At 39.9% G+C, this 17,952-nt stretch overlaps 1 protein-coding gene across 5 annotated transcripts in view; it reads left to right on the forward strand.

The window, feature by feature from the left end:
• LOC135495767 (calcium-transporting ATPase type 2C member 1-like) overlaps positions 1–17,952 on the forward strand; it is a 465,754-nt gene that overhangs the window by 128,557 nt on the left and 319,245 nt on the right. For 4 of the 5 annotated variants that reach the window (XM_064784671.1, XM_064784673.1, XM_064784674.1 and 1 more), the window contains exons 6-7: positions 6,040–6,148; positions 14,609–14,761. In XM_064784671.1, the coding sequence (XP_064640741.1) occupies positions 6,040–6,148; positions 14,609–14,761 (262 nt within the window). The remainder of the gene's footprint in view (positions 1–6,039; positions 6,149–14,608; positions 14,762–17,952) is intronic. The other variant, XM_064784675.1, reaches the window with a different exon arrangement.

Here is a 17,952-nt window from a genome sequence, read left to right on the forward strand (position 1 = left end):
GAGGTAACTTTTCAAGTCCATAGATACGGAGAACTTCAATAGAGTGATTACTGCTATTAAAGTGTGTGCCAATAGACGTGGGTTTCTTATTGTTTATACCAGAACGATGTTCATTCATTCTGGTTTCGAGTGTCCTTTTGGTTTGGCCCACATATTGATAGTTACATTTGGCACATTCAATGAGATAGATGACCCTTTCTGAGTTGCACGTTATGTTTTGTTTGATATAATGTTTTTTGCCTGTGACTCTACTGGTTACTGAGTTTGATTTCTGCATATATTTGCAGTTGGCGCATTTGCTGTTGTTGCATTTGTTGCTGCCTTTTGTTGGTGGGGGTGCAAACAGTATTTAAGAGGGTTTGTCTTTCTGTCTCATTGATTGTGCCAGTGTTGGGTTTACAGTTTGTTTTCTTTGATATCGGCTCCTGTTAGAATGTCTCAGGTTCTTATGCGTTTTTTAGTGACATTCCGTGCATCCTTCCCATGTTGTGGTATCTTAGAGTCCTAGCCAAGACGACGACCCATATTCGCCTATGGCTTGCTATTATACTCATGCGTGCATGAATCTGTAAGCTGAACGGCAGGTAGTCTTCTCTTTCAAGTACATACTGGTTGTTGGGTTGCGGTCAATCCTTATCAACGGGGCCATGTTTGCATTTGACTGTTTTCTCTGCATTGTTAAAGTTCCCCCTAAGGGTTGCCGTCAGTACCAGATCATTCTCGGCAGATGTAAACACAATCATATTACGATAGAGGTACTTCCCTATATTTTGATTCTCAATGACAACATGTCGTTTTGTGGGGTTATTTCGTCTAATTCTTCTAAATATTGCCGATAAAAGACACGTAGAGAAACCCAGATTCATGCGCTCAGTTCATCTACGAACGGTAGACGTTTTGACAGAAAACTAGGGTGAGTTTTTTCTGTATTTTCTCTTGATTTGCTAGGTACAATTGGCCATGACAACTGTTATTAGAAAAGTCATAGGATAGAATGACTCCCGTAGCTTGTTTACATAGGAAGTGTTACCGTTTTTGGCTTTCTGTCTCGTTAAATTTGCTCAGTCATTGAGTCGAAGTCGAAGATCAAAACACACATGAATGCCATTGTACATTTTATACACAAAACGGTATTGCAAAAAATTCTTCCCAATCATTAGAAGGAAATAATCGTAATACTTCACAATTATCTATTACACATAAATATAACAACTACAGGAGAATGATTTTGAAATCCAGACAAAACTTTGTTATAAGAATAGCCTCTTTGTATTTATAAACATCATCGACGTAATCAAAACAAAACCGAACGCTAGATGAACAAACATGGCGGAGCACTTCACAAGAAGTTGACTTTTTCTCATGTTTCTTGTCAAAATAACAATGATATCGTACACCTTTGATTGTGACACAAATAATAGCGACGAAGTAGTCTGCTGGAATTGCGAGGTATTTTTAACGAACAATAAAACTGCCATTCTCAGTCTATGCTGATACGGAAAACCGTGAGGAGCTGCATGAACTGGGCCTACATTATTTACCATACATTACAGTTACATACCCGATACCGGTACATGAACAAATGCAATACCCTGCAACATATGTGCGGGGAAGTAAAGTATGCATTGCAAGCCATGTGTCCAAACTCTACCAAGGTGAACGTTAGTAAATAAGGGTGAACTTTTCCAAATTTAACTTTATTATATCCCCCCCCCCACCAGTTCACTAGTTTTTCACACAAGTTTTGATATTTTTTTGTACATTTATGTTTTACCGTACCACCAACATGAACAGTGAGCCATACAGGGTTGTATATCCTCTCACTATTTTTCGCGTATCAGCACAGACTACTCATTGTTTTTGTAACAAAATCGGGAATGTTAATAATAAATATCTTATTTTGATGGTGTTTTTTTACAGTGCTATTTTTTCTCATGTTTACAGGATGATTCAGTCTATAATCTACGAGTCATTTCGGTGGTTTCCACTGGCAAAGTGGTGTTGCTGTGCATGCTGTGGAACTGGTGATACGAATCCAATCAACCAGTCAGCCATGAGATTGACATGATCGGGAAAGAAGACGCTGTATCTTAGCTGATTTGTCCTTCACGTTTTGGTCTTGTTTTACTGTATTATAAAAGTTGATTGAATAAAGAAGCCTTGAAATTGAAAAGGCATCTCTGAATTTTTATTCATTATAATATTAAATAAAGCTTGCCTATCAAACCTAAACTCTTGAACATGCAACCTTTAACCCTTATACTAGTGTCATGCTCTTAGGTCGAGTTAAAATTCCTACCCCTTTACTGTCGCGCTCGACCCGGGGTCGAGAGAGAGGGTAATGCCTCAGAAAATAAATTATCTACGGCGCAATTGGAGTCCTTTATGTTTAGTTTATCTGCCAGTGTAAAGACAGCACTGCGTCTGATCATTTGATACCAGGAAACCAAATTGTTTCTACATGAAAATTTGCCGCAACTTGCAACTGAAAGTCCAGCACCTTTTCAGAAGAGGTCAGGCAAGGGGTAAGGTTATGTAAGAGACGTCATCATGCCTCATGTCACAATCGAGTAAGAGACCGCATTGTCGCCTGAATGATATGAGACAAGAGGGTGATGTCACAATCAAGTAAGTGACCACATTGTAGCCTGATTGATATAAGAGAAGAGCGTGATGTATGAGACATTATCATGTCTGATGTCACAATCAAGTACGACTTCGTTGTAGCCTGATTGATATAAGAGAAGCGGGTGATGTTAGAGACAGCATCATGCCTCATGTCACAATCTATAGACTGCATTGTGGCCTTATGGGAGGGAATAGGGCAGTGTCACAAGAACTAATCTAAACTCAAGGTAATGAAGGAGAGATTTGCACTGACGTACTTTTATGACCTTCTGCTCTACTTTAAGACTGTTATAGCTAAAGTATTCGTGTTTGGTATTAAACTGAAGATAACGAAAAGTAGGTTTGTGCTAACCCATTTTCATTACCAACTGACCTATGAGACGGTTACAGCGAACGGTGTCATTTGTGTTTGATATCAAACTAAAAGTGTTTAAGAGTAGGTTTACCCTGATATACTTTTATGACTCACTAAACAACTTGAGCACCGTTAGAGGAAGGTAGTCGCGTTAATGGAATCAAACTAAAGGTATTGAAAGAGCAGTTTTGCGCTGGCCTGTTTAAACACAGTTGGAGCAAAGGCACTGAAGGTATTGAAGAGAGGAGTGACAAAAGAACCCCTCAACTACTTCATTCACTGCAGTTCAAATAAATCCTTCACAACTGTCATCCACCCTAGGGGCCAAATTCATAAAGGGCGTGTAAGGGTTAGACGTGTGTAACTTCTCCCTGATTAGTTATAGGGCCTATTCATATTCTGTGAGGATTTACCTGAAGGACCTGAATCTGTCTATTCAGTAGTTAAATGCTGTTTTAAGCTGAACGCCCTTCATGAATTTGGCCCCATTTGTCTAAGCTTGATTCCATCCAGTCTGTCCACATCTCCCTATCTACCATAAACCTACATTCTGGTACTCGCATATACTACTTGCTACATTTTCTTGTCATTCATCTCATTCCTTGCTATTAAATTCCGCCAGCGTAGCTATTGAGGCCGCCAGGCCTCAAGTCTTAGAAACATTTTTCTCCTTGACGATTACATCCATGATTTAATATTCGATCTAGCATGTATGGTTGTAGTGATATCATAAATTATTTTGCTTTGTGCTGAAATGAAAGCTCTTATATATTGAAAGTAGCATCTGTTTGTTCACAGGTTAAAATATTTATCTTAACAATGATACTCTGTAATATGAACGTGGGATGAATATTTCTGAAAATATTTAAAAAATAAAACAAACAAACACAATTCAAGTTAGCGGTAGATACTACATTAACCACCTCCAGTTGAAAAAGTTTTGGGAGATATAATGTGTCTGTATACTGTGTCGCTATCAAGAAAATCACAAGTTGAAAAGTATGACGAGAAAAACATTTATTGTTATCGAACTGTTTGTTCTGGATCGTTAACTTTGACAGCAATACATTCTACAATGATTATACGATAATTGTTAGATAATTACTCCTCTTAAACTGAATGATAGAAAATCCAATTGAACGTAACACTCATTAAATAATTTGCTGTCACCTGTCGATAATAGCTAATTATGCATCATTCCAAATCCAACGGACTTGAAAAAACTATTTTCACTGTCATCTTGAAATGTATCGACACAACTCTTCCTAATTAGTGGGTCCTGAATATTACCTTGTGTGTGTGTAATTAATGAGGTGAACTGTTCTTGACATGTATGTATCACTTTTGACGATTAATTGAATAATGATAGTAAAAGAATTAAACTGACCTTCATTATGTAACAATATGAATATTTCAATGCATAATGGATGTGTTTAACTCCTATTAATTAATTGAAACTTGTAGTACTTCCATCTTCCCAGACTCTGAAGAATAATCCATCCTAAATGCATCCCAAACACTATACATGTAGTACTATAGCACTACAGCGATTCAATTTTATTCATCTCTCTAGGTTTTCTTATTTTTTCTTCCATGTCACATTTTCCCTCCCCATCCCTATAAATTCATCTTAACCCAATATCAAATACAACATCTTCCAGACTCCGAAGAATACTCCATCCTAAATGCATCCAAAAAACACTATAGTAGTACTATAATACTACAGCGATTCAATTTTACTAATTTCTAAAGAGATCGCATTTATACCGATTTATAGCATTAGACATACTCATGTCTTAATTCCAATTCTTGACGACTAACTTCTAGATGTCACACGTCTTAATTTAAATTAAACCCTAACCCCATACTCCAAGCTTATGCTATAGTACTATGGTATCATAAACCCCTGATTATAGCATTATTGCTTAATTGAATTCCACATGCAGCTGCAATACCAGACTTCATTTATCATTCATTGATGACCACAGCATCACATCATCAATGAATGATCAAAGAATATTAATCACCTATACAGCCAGGTCATCCAACCATAACCCCCTCAGCCAGGCAGCCAACCTCGGCCAACTCAGCCAACCTCAGCCAAGGTACGAAATGGTCGGCCTACACTACTATGGTAAATAAAGACTCGAGTCAAAATAACATCTACAGTTGGCGGAGACTCCAGAGTCTGCCTGCAGACTCAAACGACAATTCTGTTTGTCCACAATCTTGTATTACATGTATACTGGTACCATACCGTATCTGTTATGGACAAAATGTCAGCTGAGCGCCAGGCCCTTTGGCCTCTGGTTGAATTCGATGATGGGAACTACTAACTGTAGAGTGGAAAGTGAATGGGCAGCCAATCGCTTGGTTATAATGTATTGCCTTAGAATCAAGTCTCGATATCAACATGGAGCAACACTTGATGGTGGATGGTACTGCACTGCAATTCACGTTTGCAAAGAATCAAGAGGTCTGCCAAAGTCACAATGTAGACCTTTCTTATCAAATCAATTCATCTGTTTTGATATAGAATCAACCTTATTCGTTTACAATTTAAAATATCCAATCTGAGAACAGAGTAATTAAAATGTTTCCTGATGTTCAGAACAAATCGGAATGAGCATTGTTGTATTCAGACAAATTAAGTTGATTTCTGGCGAATATCATTGAACAAATGATTTGTTATATGAAAAGAGGTCCTGAAATCCCGCATATTGTAATAGTTTGTAGTGTAATAGTTGTTCAATGAAGTTTGATTTTGGTTGCCCAAGATTTGATTTGTGGTGAAACAAACAAAATAACTATTCACTCTTGTCCAATCTAAAGGAAAAGCATGAACTTGCATTGATTCAAAAAGTGTAATTTTGGGCATTCCTGGAGTTTCATATTACTTTACTTTCGGATATGATAACGGTGTGGTTCCACCTAATAGAAAGTGTTTAATAGTGGCAAGGTCTAACCTCACAAATGTTCTCCAGGTACAACAAATGAATGCATTGTCCTGCTATTTGAATTAACTATTGCTGTAGGATCGTAAATTTTCTTTTCAGTGTGAGAGGTGGCCGTATTGAAACCTTCCTGGCTAGAGAACTTGTGCCTGGTGATATAGTTCAAATAAGCATAGGTGACAAGGTGCCTGCAGACATCAGATTATTTGAGGTAAGGGATCATCTCAAAATACATTTGATGCCCCAAAAGATGAAAGTATTTTGTCTGGGGAGGGGTCAGTAATTTTTTTGGGATAGGTTTTGTCTTTTTTAGCTCAGCTGACTAAGTCAGCCGAGTCAAATAAGTTGTTCAGTGGCGTCCGTCTGTCCATCCATCCATCCATCCGTCCATCCATCCGTCCATCCGTTAAACCCATGGTGCACATTTTGTAACCGTAAGACCTAGAGACTTCAATTTTGCATTTCTGGATACTTCTGGTCAAACTCTACTTTCAAAACAAAATTTGTCGCCATTCGACCTACTTCCTGCGAGCGAGAGTGCATGTAGGAAACTGGCCTATCTCGGCCTAGGAGCAGCAGAATTAGTCGAAATATGCTCTAATATTAAGATAAAATTCTTGAAAATCTATTTTATTGAGAAAAAGTTCAAAATTTTAACAGGAGAGGGCGCTACCTGCCTTTTAATTATTTCTGCCGATTCAAATTCCCGCCCGATGACGTCAGCCATCAATGAAGTCTCCTATTTGCCAGTTCTCAAAACATGGCAGCCACACAACAAAAGCAGTAGCTCCAGGAATAATTCACTGTTCACTTCAGCTTCGTAATCGATTGTACCCCCACTTTATTGTGTTTTGTGTGGTGTTCCTATTCAATCAACGATGTAAGGCCTTATTATGTTGGTTTTAATTGAGAAGGTGCATTATAAGCGGCCTACGAAATACCGAAGCGGAGACAAAATGGCAGCATGTTGTTTAGGCTTGGAGCTCAATGACACTCAAGTACCCAATTTTCTGCTTAAAAAGTAGTCTTGTAGGCGATATTATCACCAGTTCGTTTCAGTGGTAGTCATAAGGTCTTTAGGGACTACTTTCAGAAATTAGTTCTTGAAAATTTGGCCACATTTCTGTGAAAACGATATCGGAAGTGCATGCTCTGTTTGTGATGACATCGCCGATGTATTTTGAAGTGGAGAATTCCCACAGTATGTGCAGTGAATCGGCATGATTCTGTTCGCCTATTAAGTTTTAGTTCTACGATTCTTTCATGAGTAAAAAGTAGACATTCTAAGCAATACAATAATGTCACTCCCATAAAAATTGATTGGAAATTGAGGGAGCTACGGCATTCTGTTCGGCAACTGGCAGCGCTGAAAAAATACATTGCATACTGTTCAATACCAAATGGCACATTTCAAAAAGCGCTCATTGGACAACGTAGGGAATCACCAGAAATGACGTCATCGCTGGTCTAAATAGAAAACTACGGTGGCGCAGTAGAGCACAAGAAAAGGTTTAGCATTAACTTCGTCATGCAAACGATTTCTCATGAATGATTTATTTGATCATCATCAGCTTGTTTCCCCTGATAGATAAAAAAATGACTTACAATTTCCGTCAAAGTTTTCTATTTTGTGTATAGTCACATGTTATTTAACTGGCAAGGAGCCAAGCAGTTTTGAATATTCGCGGGAAAATACTTTGTACTTGTAAACGAGGCTATGACAATGAGTATCCTCATTCATGGCATAAACTTCATGTTTCGGTAAATATTTTCATACGATGATTTCACCCGAATTATGGTCAGGATTGAGGAATGAACAGTGGCATAATTATGTCAACCAAAAACATTGGTACCGTAGTGAACGCAAAAGGATATCAAATACCATGGAGCATGCCATTTTCATGCATAATGAACTTAACACCGGGAAGATATTAATGATATTAACTCAGCTGAGCGCCAGGCCCTTGGGCCTCTTGTTTCATCTGTGGCATCACTTTCAAAATTTTATTTTTGTCTATGCCTTCAACGCTTACAAAGCGAGTCAAAAGCAAATTTCAAGTTGTTGAAAAGTACATGTCTCAAGCTACTAAATCATAGTTTGAGTATTTACTGAGTTATGAACTTGTAGCTGACGCGGCTTTTCTCATGCACACCTGCTTGCTTCGCAGTTATACTACTGCACCATCTTTAGAATGTTTTTGGCAGGAAGGTACTAGTAATACCAGCCTGGCCTTCTGTTGAAAAATAGCTAGAGGAGTAAATGTTTACTCACCTAACAACCCTTGGGCGAGTATTTTGGCGCGGCGCATGTGGAGCAGCATACATGCTATAATTATATAATTACAAAATGAACAGTATTCATTCATTAAAGGGAAGGGCCCGCCAAAAAATGGGGAGTTTTGGACGGCCCAGTCAAAACCTTAGGCGGGAATAAGGTTTCATTGATAAATATAAGGAGTTTCAAGGACCCCAAAACACTTGCAAGGTTTAAGAAATACTGGTCTGTCATTGGTTTACGTTTTCTTATCATCAACATAGTCTCATCTTGAAAAATAAGACAATATTTACGACCGATGCGACCAATTTTTACATTCATTTTGCAACATTATCGTTAACGCGCCCCTTGCAGATTCGTAAGGTACTACATGTATTTGGATGTTTTGTGACAAACTGCCTAGTCTAGTTTCTTCGCTTGCGGATAAACGAATAAGTTAACATCGCCTAAGAAACTGTTCCCTAACCATCAAACTTTGCAACTTGTCATATGTTTTTACAATCTTGGTTGATGCCACCCACTTGTCAAACAACTGTGAGATTCTTGTCATGTACTTGGAAGGTGTTTCACCAACCTCAACCTTGGTTGTGAAAAACTGTTTCCGGAACTCATCTTCTGTTAACAAGTACCGTCTCAACAAAGCCTCTTTGACTTTATCATAATCTTTTTGTTCTGCATCTGACAACCCATAGAAAGTATCAAGAGCTTTCCCCGCCAACAGTAAACTCAACTGCAACGGCCAATCAGCTCTCTTCCACTTTCTGAGCTCAGCATAGCTCTCAAACCGGTTGATATAGGAGTCAAATTTGTCTTTCTCCTCATTGAAAACAGGTAATTTTGATTTACCCACTGAAACACTGCCATTCAGTTTTTCTCTTTCTAATTCTAATTTCTGTTCTTCTAGCTTAAGTTTTTCAAACTCTAATTTCTCTCTCAATGTCCTTTCAGCCTCTGCATCATGCATCTTTGCCAAAGCAATTTCTCTTTCAGCCTGTGCCTCTTTTATTTTCTCTCTTTCCAAAGCACGTTTATCACGTTCTAAGTTCTGCTGTTCAACAGTATATTTCCTCAAAGTGTCCTCGTCAAGGCCTAAGGCCTTACCAGCGGCGACAATCTCTGCCACTTCTGACATCTTGTTTCTATTCTACCCTAAAACCACCGAGAACATGAATGTCACCACGATTATATGTTTCAAATTCAAAGTCCCAATACGCCAATGATCAATGGTAAGTGTACTAAACTACACTCAACTCGCATCACTTTATTTACTCCCTATTTGCCTCCGAAATTTCCCGGCTGAGCACCCAAATGTGGCAAACTTGGGCGCAAGATGCGGCGTTCATTGATTAAGGAAAAACTTTGTCTTCATTTGAAACATATATTGAAACAAGTATATACAACAGTTAGGGTTAACAAATACAGTGCACGAGCTTTAATGGTTCTTCCACGAATAAGTTCCTATAATGTCTCGATTCTAGTACATATATCGTGTCCGTGAGTTTCAGAGTATTCCACGCGGACGTTGGTTTTGTGGTGGTGAACAAGCTGTATAAAAGAACAAACCAAGTCTTAATCAAACATACAAGACACCTATCTACAAAATGCGAAATAACCGACCGAAAATGGGAAATTCCGACGTTACTTACGTGGTCCCAGGTCTTTTTTATCCGAAATTACAGCCAGATCCCTGTCTGGTCTAACACAGCCAAAGGTCTGCACGCTCGGCCTCTGTCAACATAACTAAAGCACTATAGGGCCTAGGCCTAGCAAGCCTCTAAACATGGTAAACAGCATAACCTAATCATATTGATCATATTGACTTAGGTATTAACCACCTATGCACAATAGGGGTTCTACTTTCTACTATTTTGTGTCACATTCGTTGTGAAAATTTGTAATCCATTTTTCTTCCGTGTTAGCGATATCTTGTGCAGACAGTTTATTCCTGTTTTTGAGTCCGGGTTTGATACTAAGGCGGTAATTCTCAGAAGTCTATTCCATGAACTGAACTTGTCCTGTGCTATAACGGCGCTGATACTTGCGACAGGTGTTGCTGCGACCATGCTAATAACAACGAAGTCATTCTGCATTTCAAACGCGGCTGTCAGAGAGACGGAACTGTTCAAGGTTAGGTCCGAAAGTGCGGTTAAAGGCCACTTGGTTTTATCATCTTTGAGCCATTTTGGTCCCTGCAGCCATGAAGAGTCCTTCAATTCCTGATATGTCGCACCATATGATAAGATGTCTGCTGCTTTTTGTTTGGTTGACACATGGTACCAAGAAGTCAAGTCTGACTTCTGACGTTTTGTTTGCACGCGGTTGTGAACAAACTGTTTGAGTTTTTTACTGGATCTGAGCCAAAAAAGCGCTATCTCTGAATCAGTTTACCACTGCTGTATACTGCTGTATACCACTTCGATTGTCGGATACTGCGTGATGTAGGTATTTCGCAAGGTCTCTGCGTAATTTACCCCAAAGACCATGGCCATCAGTTCAAGCTTAGGGACTGTGAAATTGACATTTTTCTCTGAGATGACTTTGTTCTTAGAGCCGATGAGGGCGACTTTATTGTTCTGTTTAGCGTAAGCGACACAACCAATGGCGGTGGTGGGACATGTATCAAGGAATACTACGATTTGTAATAGTTTGCTGGTATCACCCCCTGGCCAACGGGGTATAGATAGCATGTGCGTGAGAGAGAGGGACTCCTGTTTGATTGTTTCCCACTCTTGACGTTCGGTGATTGATAAGTGTTCATCCCAGGTGTTTTGGCCTCTCCACAGGTTGTTTATGTAAGACTTAGCAGGGACTGTTAGCGGTGCTACAATTCCGAGCGGGTCGAAGAGTGATGCTGTGTGAGATGTTACTTTAGGTTTCGAAAGTTCTCCTGATGATTTGAGATCCTTTTTCGCGACTGAAATCTGATCAGATTTGGTATCCCATTTTAGTCCAAATTCCCCTACGATGTCAGATTTTGTTTGTACTCCTTCCGATCTGATTCTTTCATCGAATGTTTCCAAGTTTGAACTCCATTGGCGCAAATTGGAAGATGCGTGGTTCATGATCTCACGAGACTCCTGGAAGTAATCCAATGCTTCTTGATTTGAATCGACTCCGGTTACAGATTGTCAACGTAGAATTTTGTTTTCATATCCTTGGCAACTGGGGTATCATAACTAGACAGATGCTTGTGCAGAGTGATAGTGAGGGTGAATGGGCTGGAAACATTTCCGATATAAGACAGTGTTACAGTGATAAGGAATCAGTTCCTTCGAGACATCATTGTCTTTATACCAGAGGAATCTAACCCACTTCCTCTCCGATTCTAACAAATGCACAGTTAAAAAGGCATGAGTGATATCTGCGGACAGACCAATCCGTTTGGTCCGAAAGAGCATGATAAGTTCAGTGAGGTCCTGAAGCATATTGGGTCCTTCATAAAGGCATGAGTTGAGCGATGGGCTACCACTACTGGCAATTTTCAGGGTGGTTGTTTCACTGTCTTGGAGTACGGGAAAATGAGGCAAATAGTGGCCGGTGTCACAGTCATCTGGGTAGCCCTCTGAGATGAAACCCTTGTCCAGGTTTTCCTGCATTACTTGGGTGTAGTTGTTGAGAAGGTTTAACTTACATAATCTTGCCATGACTTGACGTAGCCTGGCTTCGCATTCCCTTCTGTTAGTGAGTAGTTCTGCGTGGTCTGGTCTCTATGGTAATGGAACCGAATAGTTCCCATCCTTGAACTCGATTTTTTGCATGAAGTCCGATTTAAACTGTTCATCGTGTCAAATTAGTGTCATTTTTATCCGTTGGCTGAAGAGTGCTGCTGTTGATGAATTCCTCAAGTGATTGTATCTAAGGATCATTTTCCTCGATGATATGTTCGTTTGCGGTTGTGTTGATTCGATCTGCTGTTGTAATCACTGAGTGTTCGATTTTAACGGGAAACAGTGGTCCGGACACAAAACATCCCAAATTTGAATACTGTACTGTTGGCCCGTCCCCTTTCACTAGATGATTTTCAAGGAACTGGAAGGCATGATCACATCCAATCATGATATCCACCGTGAATTCATCGGCACTAAAGTTATTTGCTAACTTGTTTTCAATGTTCGCTATGAATGGTCACTCCTTACATGTATTCCATCCTCGTTGATTGATGGGGTTGACTATCTCATTGGTGATGAAAACTTCAATTATTTTGATGCCGTCAGTGGTTGCAATTTCAACATTTGCAATGTCGTATTGCCGTTTTGAAGAGTGGCCTCCGAAGCCATTAACACTTACGGATTGGGAACGCACCGGGTTGAGGTGAAGCTTTTGTGCTGTATCTTTGCAAATGAGAGAGGACATGCTCCCTCTATCAATCAGCACTCCTGCTGTAGCTTCCTTTCCTTTATTCTGTAAGATAACATACCCTGTTTTTAGTAGAACTGTGGACGGCCTATTGGTTGCGCGTTTTTTGGAATTCACGTTTGTTGTTTTACCATTTATATCGATTTTTTCGTACATTGGAGTACTTGGGGGTTACGGCACACATTCCTGTGTTACTTGAATTTCTGTATTTCTGTTCAAAGTATTCGTGAAGACTGGTGTGGTGCTTTTTACCACACGTGTGGCATTTGCTGCGGTTGTTACATTCTTTGGCGATATGAGATGTTCGAAGACAGTTGCTGCACATGCGTTTGTTGAAAACAGCATTGTATCGGTTTGTTGGTGATAGAGTGCATTAAAAAAAACTGTGACCGGAGTTGCAGAATTGACACATTTTGGGTTTAGCTGTGGCACACTTACAAACTAATCCACTGAAACTTTACTCCCGTTCTGGTTTCGATTCTGATTCTGCATACTTTTCCTATGACTAATACCCGACTGTGGAGGAGCATCTGCGCGTTTTCAAACGTTTTCAAGCTGTTCCGAGAATGACTGCATGAATCGCTTTAAGTCAAAGGCATCCTGTTGCCCTGAGGTTCCCCGGAAGTATTTCAGTAACTTCTTTTTCGATGATTGGTACAATAAACGGAGCACATTGGTAGATATCGATGTGGAGGTTTTCTAGGGACCGCATGTTCCCCATTACTCGGTTGTGGAATTCCTGGAGAGCATTATAATGTCCTGAAGGCCCTGGCATTTCCAAGAGGTTATTCATATGTGACCGAATGATTTTTCGGGGTTGTCCGAAACGTTCTTTCAAGATTTCTACTAGTACTTTCAGGTTTTCCCCTGAAGCTTGAAGACCAGCAACAGCGTCTGTCGCTAAGCCTGTTAACTGTCCCTTGATGTAATTGTATTTCGTGATATCCGCATAGTTAGCACTGAAAACATCTGCTTCAATCGTGTCCCAAAAGGATTTCCATGATGTGTAAGTCCCATCGAATGTCGGTACTTTCAACTTTGGCAGTTGTGCTGTTTTGGGTACTGACGCGGCTGGCGCGTCGACTGTCGCTGGCTTTGTGACCGTTTTCTTGTACTGTGATTCTACAAACTTACTCACGTGCACTAGTTTGGTTTGATTGTCTATATTCCTCTGTTTCGTCTGTAAAATTTCCTCTTTGGTTAGGTCATCTTCCTTCTGTTTTGTTACTACTTTCGTTATTTCCATGTTTAGACTTTGTAACTTGACGAACGTTTCGTCGATTTCGGTTGAACAACCTTCAACTTTTGACAGTTCTAATTTCGTTGGTGACTCCTTTTCAATCACGGCATTTGCCTGTTTGAATCCGATGTCCAAGGCTTCCTGTAACAAGTCTGTCTTTTTCCTGAGTTGATTTTATCCATTTTGACCTTTACGTTAGTACATTGCGTTGGGGCAGCAATAGCCCAGGTTGGAATCCTTGTCACTCCGCACTTCGGGTATTCTACTGGGGAGTTGCTGACTACAAATTGATGGTGAACTTGACTTTATCGTATCTTTTTTACAACTGACTTTATTTCTACAAACTATTGACTACGTAAACATACCTAGTGTCGTGATTATAAGATTACGTATTAACATATGCTATGAAATGAAAGAAGGTGCTTAGACGATTAAGCTTAGCTTAATCCGCAAGGATTTTCTCAGACTTCCTGGCTCCATGCAGCTGCAAGGACTTTGCGGAACTTATGACTTGATTCAGGAAATGACTTGGTTCAGGAATGCGTAATTCCTGACAACTATGAATGAAACTGTCATAATCGTTTCTTGTTAGTTTGGATGCATATATCATAGAAACATTGATTCCAGCTGAAAATACAACATGTTATTTTTATGACCCAGGACCACATTGCATTGAATGACCTTTAGCACATGAAGTTCAGGTTGAGTTGACTTTCTTGATTCCAAAATAACAATACTGCTAAATGAATTGACCTAAAAAAATTCCAGGTTTTTCATAATGATCTGATTTTGTGTTTCAGGCAGTGGATTTGATGATCGATGAGTCAAGTCTGACTGGAGAGACTGAGCCAATAAAAAAAACAACAGTTCCGATGATGAAGATGAACTTGCATGTTGGAGACAGAAAGAATATTGCTTACATGGGAACCCTGGTCAGGTGTGGAAATGGCAAGGTATGGTATCCGGCTGTGTAAGCATTTCAGTTATCCATAGCACTAATGAAGGCACCTGCAGCAAGCTTATAGATGTACAGTGTACAGTCTAGCTCATGTAAATATCAAAACCTATGACTTGAGGGTTGGTACGGGTCCTTAAAACCCATAAAACATTTCTGATTTGTTGAATTTAAGTACAGTCCTACCAGAGAGTAAAGTTTTTTTTTAATATCACAGAGATAGAATAAGATAATTGAATGCAGTTTTCAGCAGAGAATGGTATATCTAGTTGGTCATGTATCTGTTGTATTTGGACCCGGCTAATCCTGTCTCTTCATCATGTAACAGGCAATTTTTAAAATGTCCAAAAAGTATTTTTTTCTTTTTTTTTCCGTTCTTTTTCTCAATGTATTGGTGTACTATGATGCAAGAAAATTTGTTTTGTTATCATTACTAGAAAATTCCTGCTAAATTCTTTCATTTTGAAGATTAGTTTTAGCTCGCTACAAGTGATTGTTTTCTTCAGACAGATGGTGACCTTTGAGAACACCCCTCATAGTCAGCAATGCAGTCAGTCAGGGTCTTTTTGGCCAACTCGGGTCATACATGAAGGATTGGTGGTTTTTATCAAAGGTTATGGAAGAGGTTAAAAAAATAACATAAAATCCTAAGCAAAAATGTGCATTTGTTATGACTTTTGGACACATTCTATGGAATTGCAAGTGCCAAAAAATGATGGTCATAAAGCACAGTTCATGGCTCATCTGAATTTTTCGAAAAGGCACATGAAATAAAAAAAGTGATTATTGGACCTGTTTTTAGATGTTTGTTACATAGTGAAGGGATGAAATTAGGTGCATCCAATTGCAACATATATATGACCAACTAAATATATCATACTCTGCTGAAAAACCACACTCAAATATCTCATTTTATTTCTGCAATATCTTTTTAAAACGGTGGATATTTGCTTTCTGGTAGGACTGTACATGTACTTAAATGTACTTAATTTTCAGGGAAATGTTCAAAAGTCAATAAAAAACCTGTTTTCCTGGTTTTTTTGGAGGAGGGCGTTTCAATTTCCTTTTGTCGGTAGTATCAAAAATGATACTTTATCAGAAAAAAAAAGTATACAGGTGAAGCGGCATGGTTGCAATATCTTCCGAAAATGTGACCGAACTTTCTCAATTGGAAGTTGAATGGTAATCAATATATATGGTTATGAAGCAGTTTGTGCGAAGACGACATTTCTGACCTGATAGTAATAATTTGCCTGAGGATGGGTAAGGACGTATCCCGGATGGTGTTCATACTGGTATTTTGTTACGTTATCAAGACGTTGGACAACTGGTACAGTAACTAGTTCGACTGGCAAACGGCTGGCCAAGAGTGTGGTAGCTGCCCGAAGCCATGACTAAACTTGCATTTCTAATGCTAAGAACGCATTAGTTGTCTGGAATATGTTCCTCACCAGACCTAGGGTACTAAGTATTGCTGCTTGAGTAAGTGTCTCATTCTGCATCAGCCCAGCCATTAGGGGAACGAACCGTTTTATTGTATTGTGATTCAATTGAATCAGAATGAGAGCTTGTTCAATACGTTGGTCAGTAACACTCATTATGGAAGATAGCTCTCTCTTTAATTTAACAAGTTAGTTTGTATTGTGTGACCCCTCTTGGCTTATCTTCTGCAAATGAGCTATTACCTGGTCCAGGTGAGACTGCGAAACTGTCCCGAACAACGCAGAAGTGATGTCCCCGATTATGTTTATCAGCCCCCGTTTTTTCCTGCGGCTGGTGTTGGCCTCATCCGTGGTCATCCAGTAACCATCTCTGCCATCATCACAATCCGGTTTCCGCATTCGATAATCCAAATCATCCAGTGATAAGTAATTTACAGCATAACTGTGTGTCCAATTGCTGTCCGTCAAAGCCGTGCTGCCAATTGAGTGAAACAACACCCCGTAGGGAACACGTAGTACATTGTGCTCCATGGCATTACCAAGAGACAGCATCAGCAGCAAAAGAAGGCAGGCCCACATTGGTCGCATCAACCTGTAAAACAATACTTAAGAGTCAATTTCATGTACACTGTTGCTATAGAAAATCCTGCTAATGTTTTATCCGAGGATGGCGAACCAATCTACCGGACCTGGTACGATAATGGCCCTGCTCTGATTCAACCGGAGATGTTGATATCTTAGAATTGTCAGACGGGGTAGGAGATGCTTTCTCCATTTTAGGTACCACATCCTTTGAATCGGATGTCGAGGGGTCATAGTCTCAGCTGTTTTAGGCCCCTGTGCAGCGAGTTCCGGAAGTTCAGTTATCGGGATCGTCTGCAACAGCCCATCGTCAAGGAGTTGCTGTAGTAGAGCGGCTTGGGGTTGTTTGTCAGTATAGTAAGCAGTCCGCAACCGATTTACATGCACTAATTTTGACACTGGTTTGTTGTGAAGGGACTGGATTCTATAGTTAACATCCCCAATCTGCTCAATCACTTGAAATGGCTCTTGTCACTTTTGCATTAGTTTGGCACTTTGGTCCACTTTTTGTACTGGGTAGTACAACCAAACAAACTGGCCCACATTAACTCCCTAGGTTTGCTAGTCTTATCCGCCTGCGTTATCATCCTGGTCCTACTGGCCACTTAGTTGTCATGTGTAGCAAGTCAAGTTTAGCAACGAGTGCTTCATAATAGTCAGAATATGTTCTCTGATCTGTCTCCTCTGCGTGAATCGATGTTTCGATTGGCAACCGTGGAAGATGCCCATAAACAAGCTCATAGGCACTGAATCCTGTGGTGTTTGAATTGTTAGACGTTTGCCAAGCAAACAATGCTCCTGGCACCAGCAGATCCCATGATGTCTGACATTTGTGAGACAGTGTTTTTGCCAAGGCAGTACCAAGTGATTGATGAAAGCGTTCCAACTTCACGTTTGTCTGTGGCCGATATCCTGAAGTAAAGAGTGTCCGAGCGCCAAGAATCCTGACCGTTTCATGGTATATTTTTCCTAGAAACTGAGCTCCTTGATCCGACAGAATGGCTTCGAAACTCCCAAACCGCGCAAATATTTCATCCACCAGAAATGTAGCAATAGTAGTGGCCTTCATATCAGGCGCCGGGAAGGCCTCTGGCCACCCACTGAAATTGTCGATGAAAGTTATCAAGTAGCGGTTGTTGCGGGGTGTCTTAAGCCCGTTACACAC

Source organism: Lineus longissimus, chromosome 11, assembly GCF_910592395.1.
Source record: "Lineus longissimus chromosome 11, tnLinLong1.2, whole genome shotgun sequence".
Taxonomy (NCBI): domain Eukaryota; kingdom Metazoa; phylum Nemertea; class Pilidiophora; order Heteronemertea; family Lineidae; genus Lineus; species Lineus longissimus.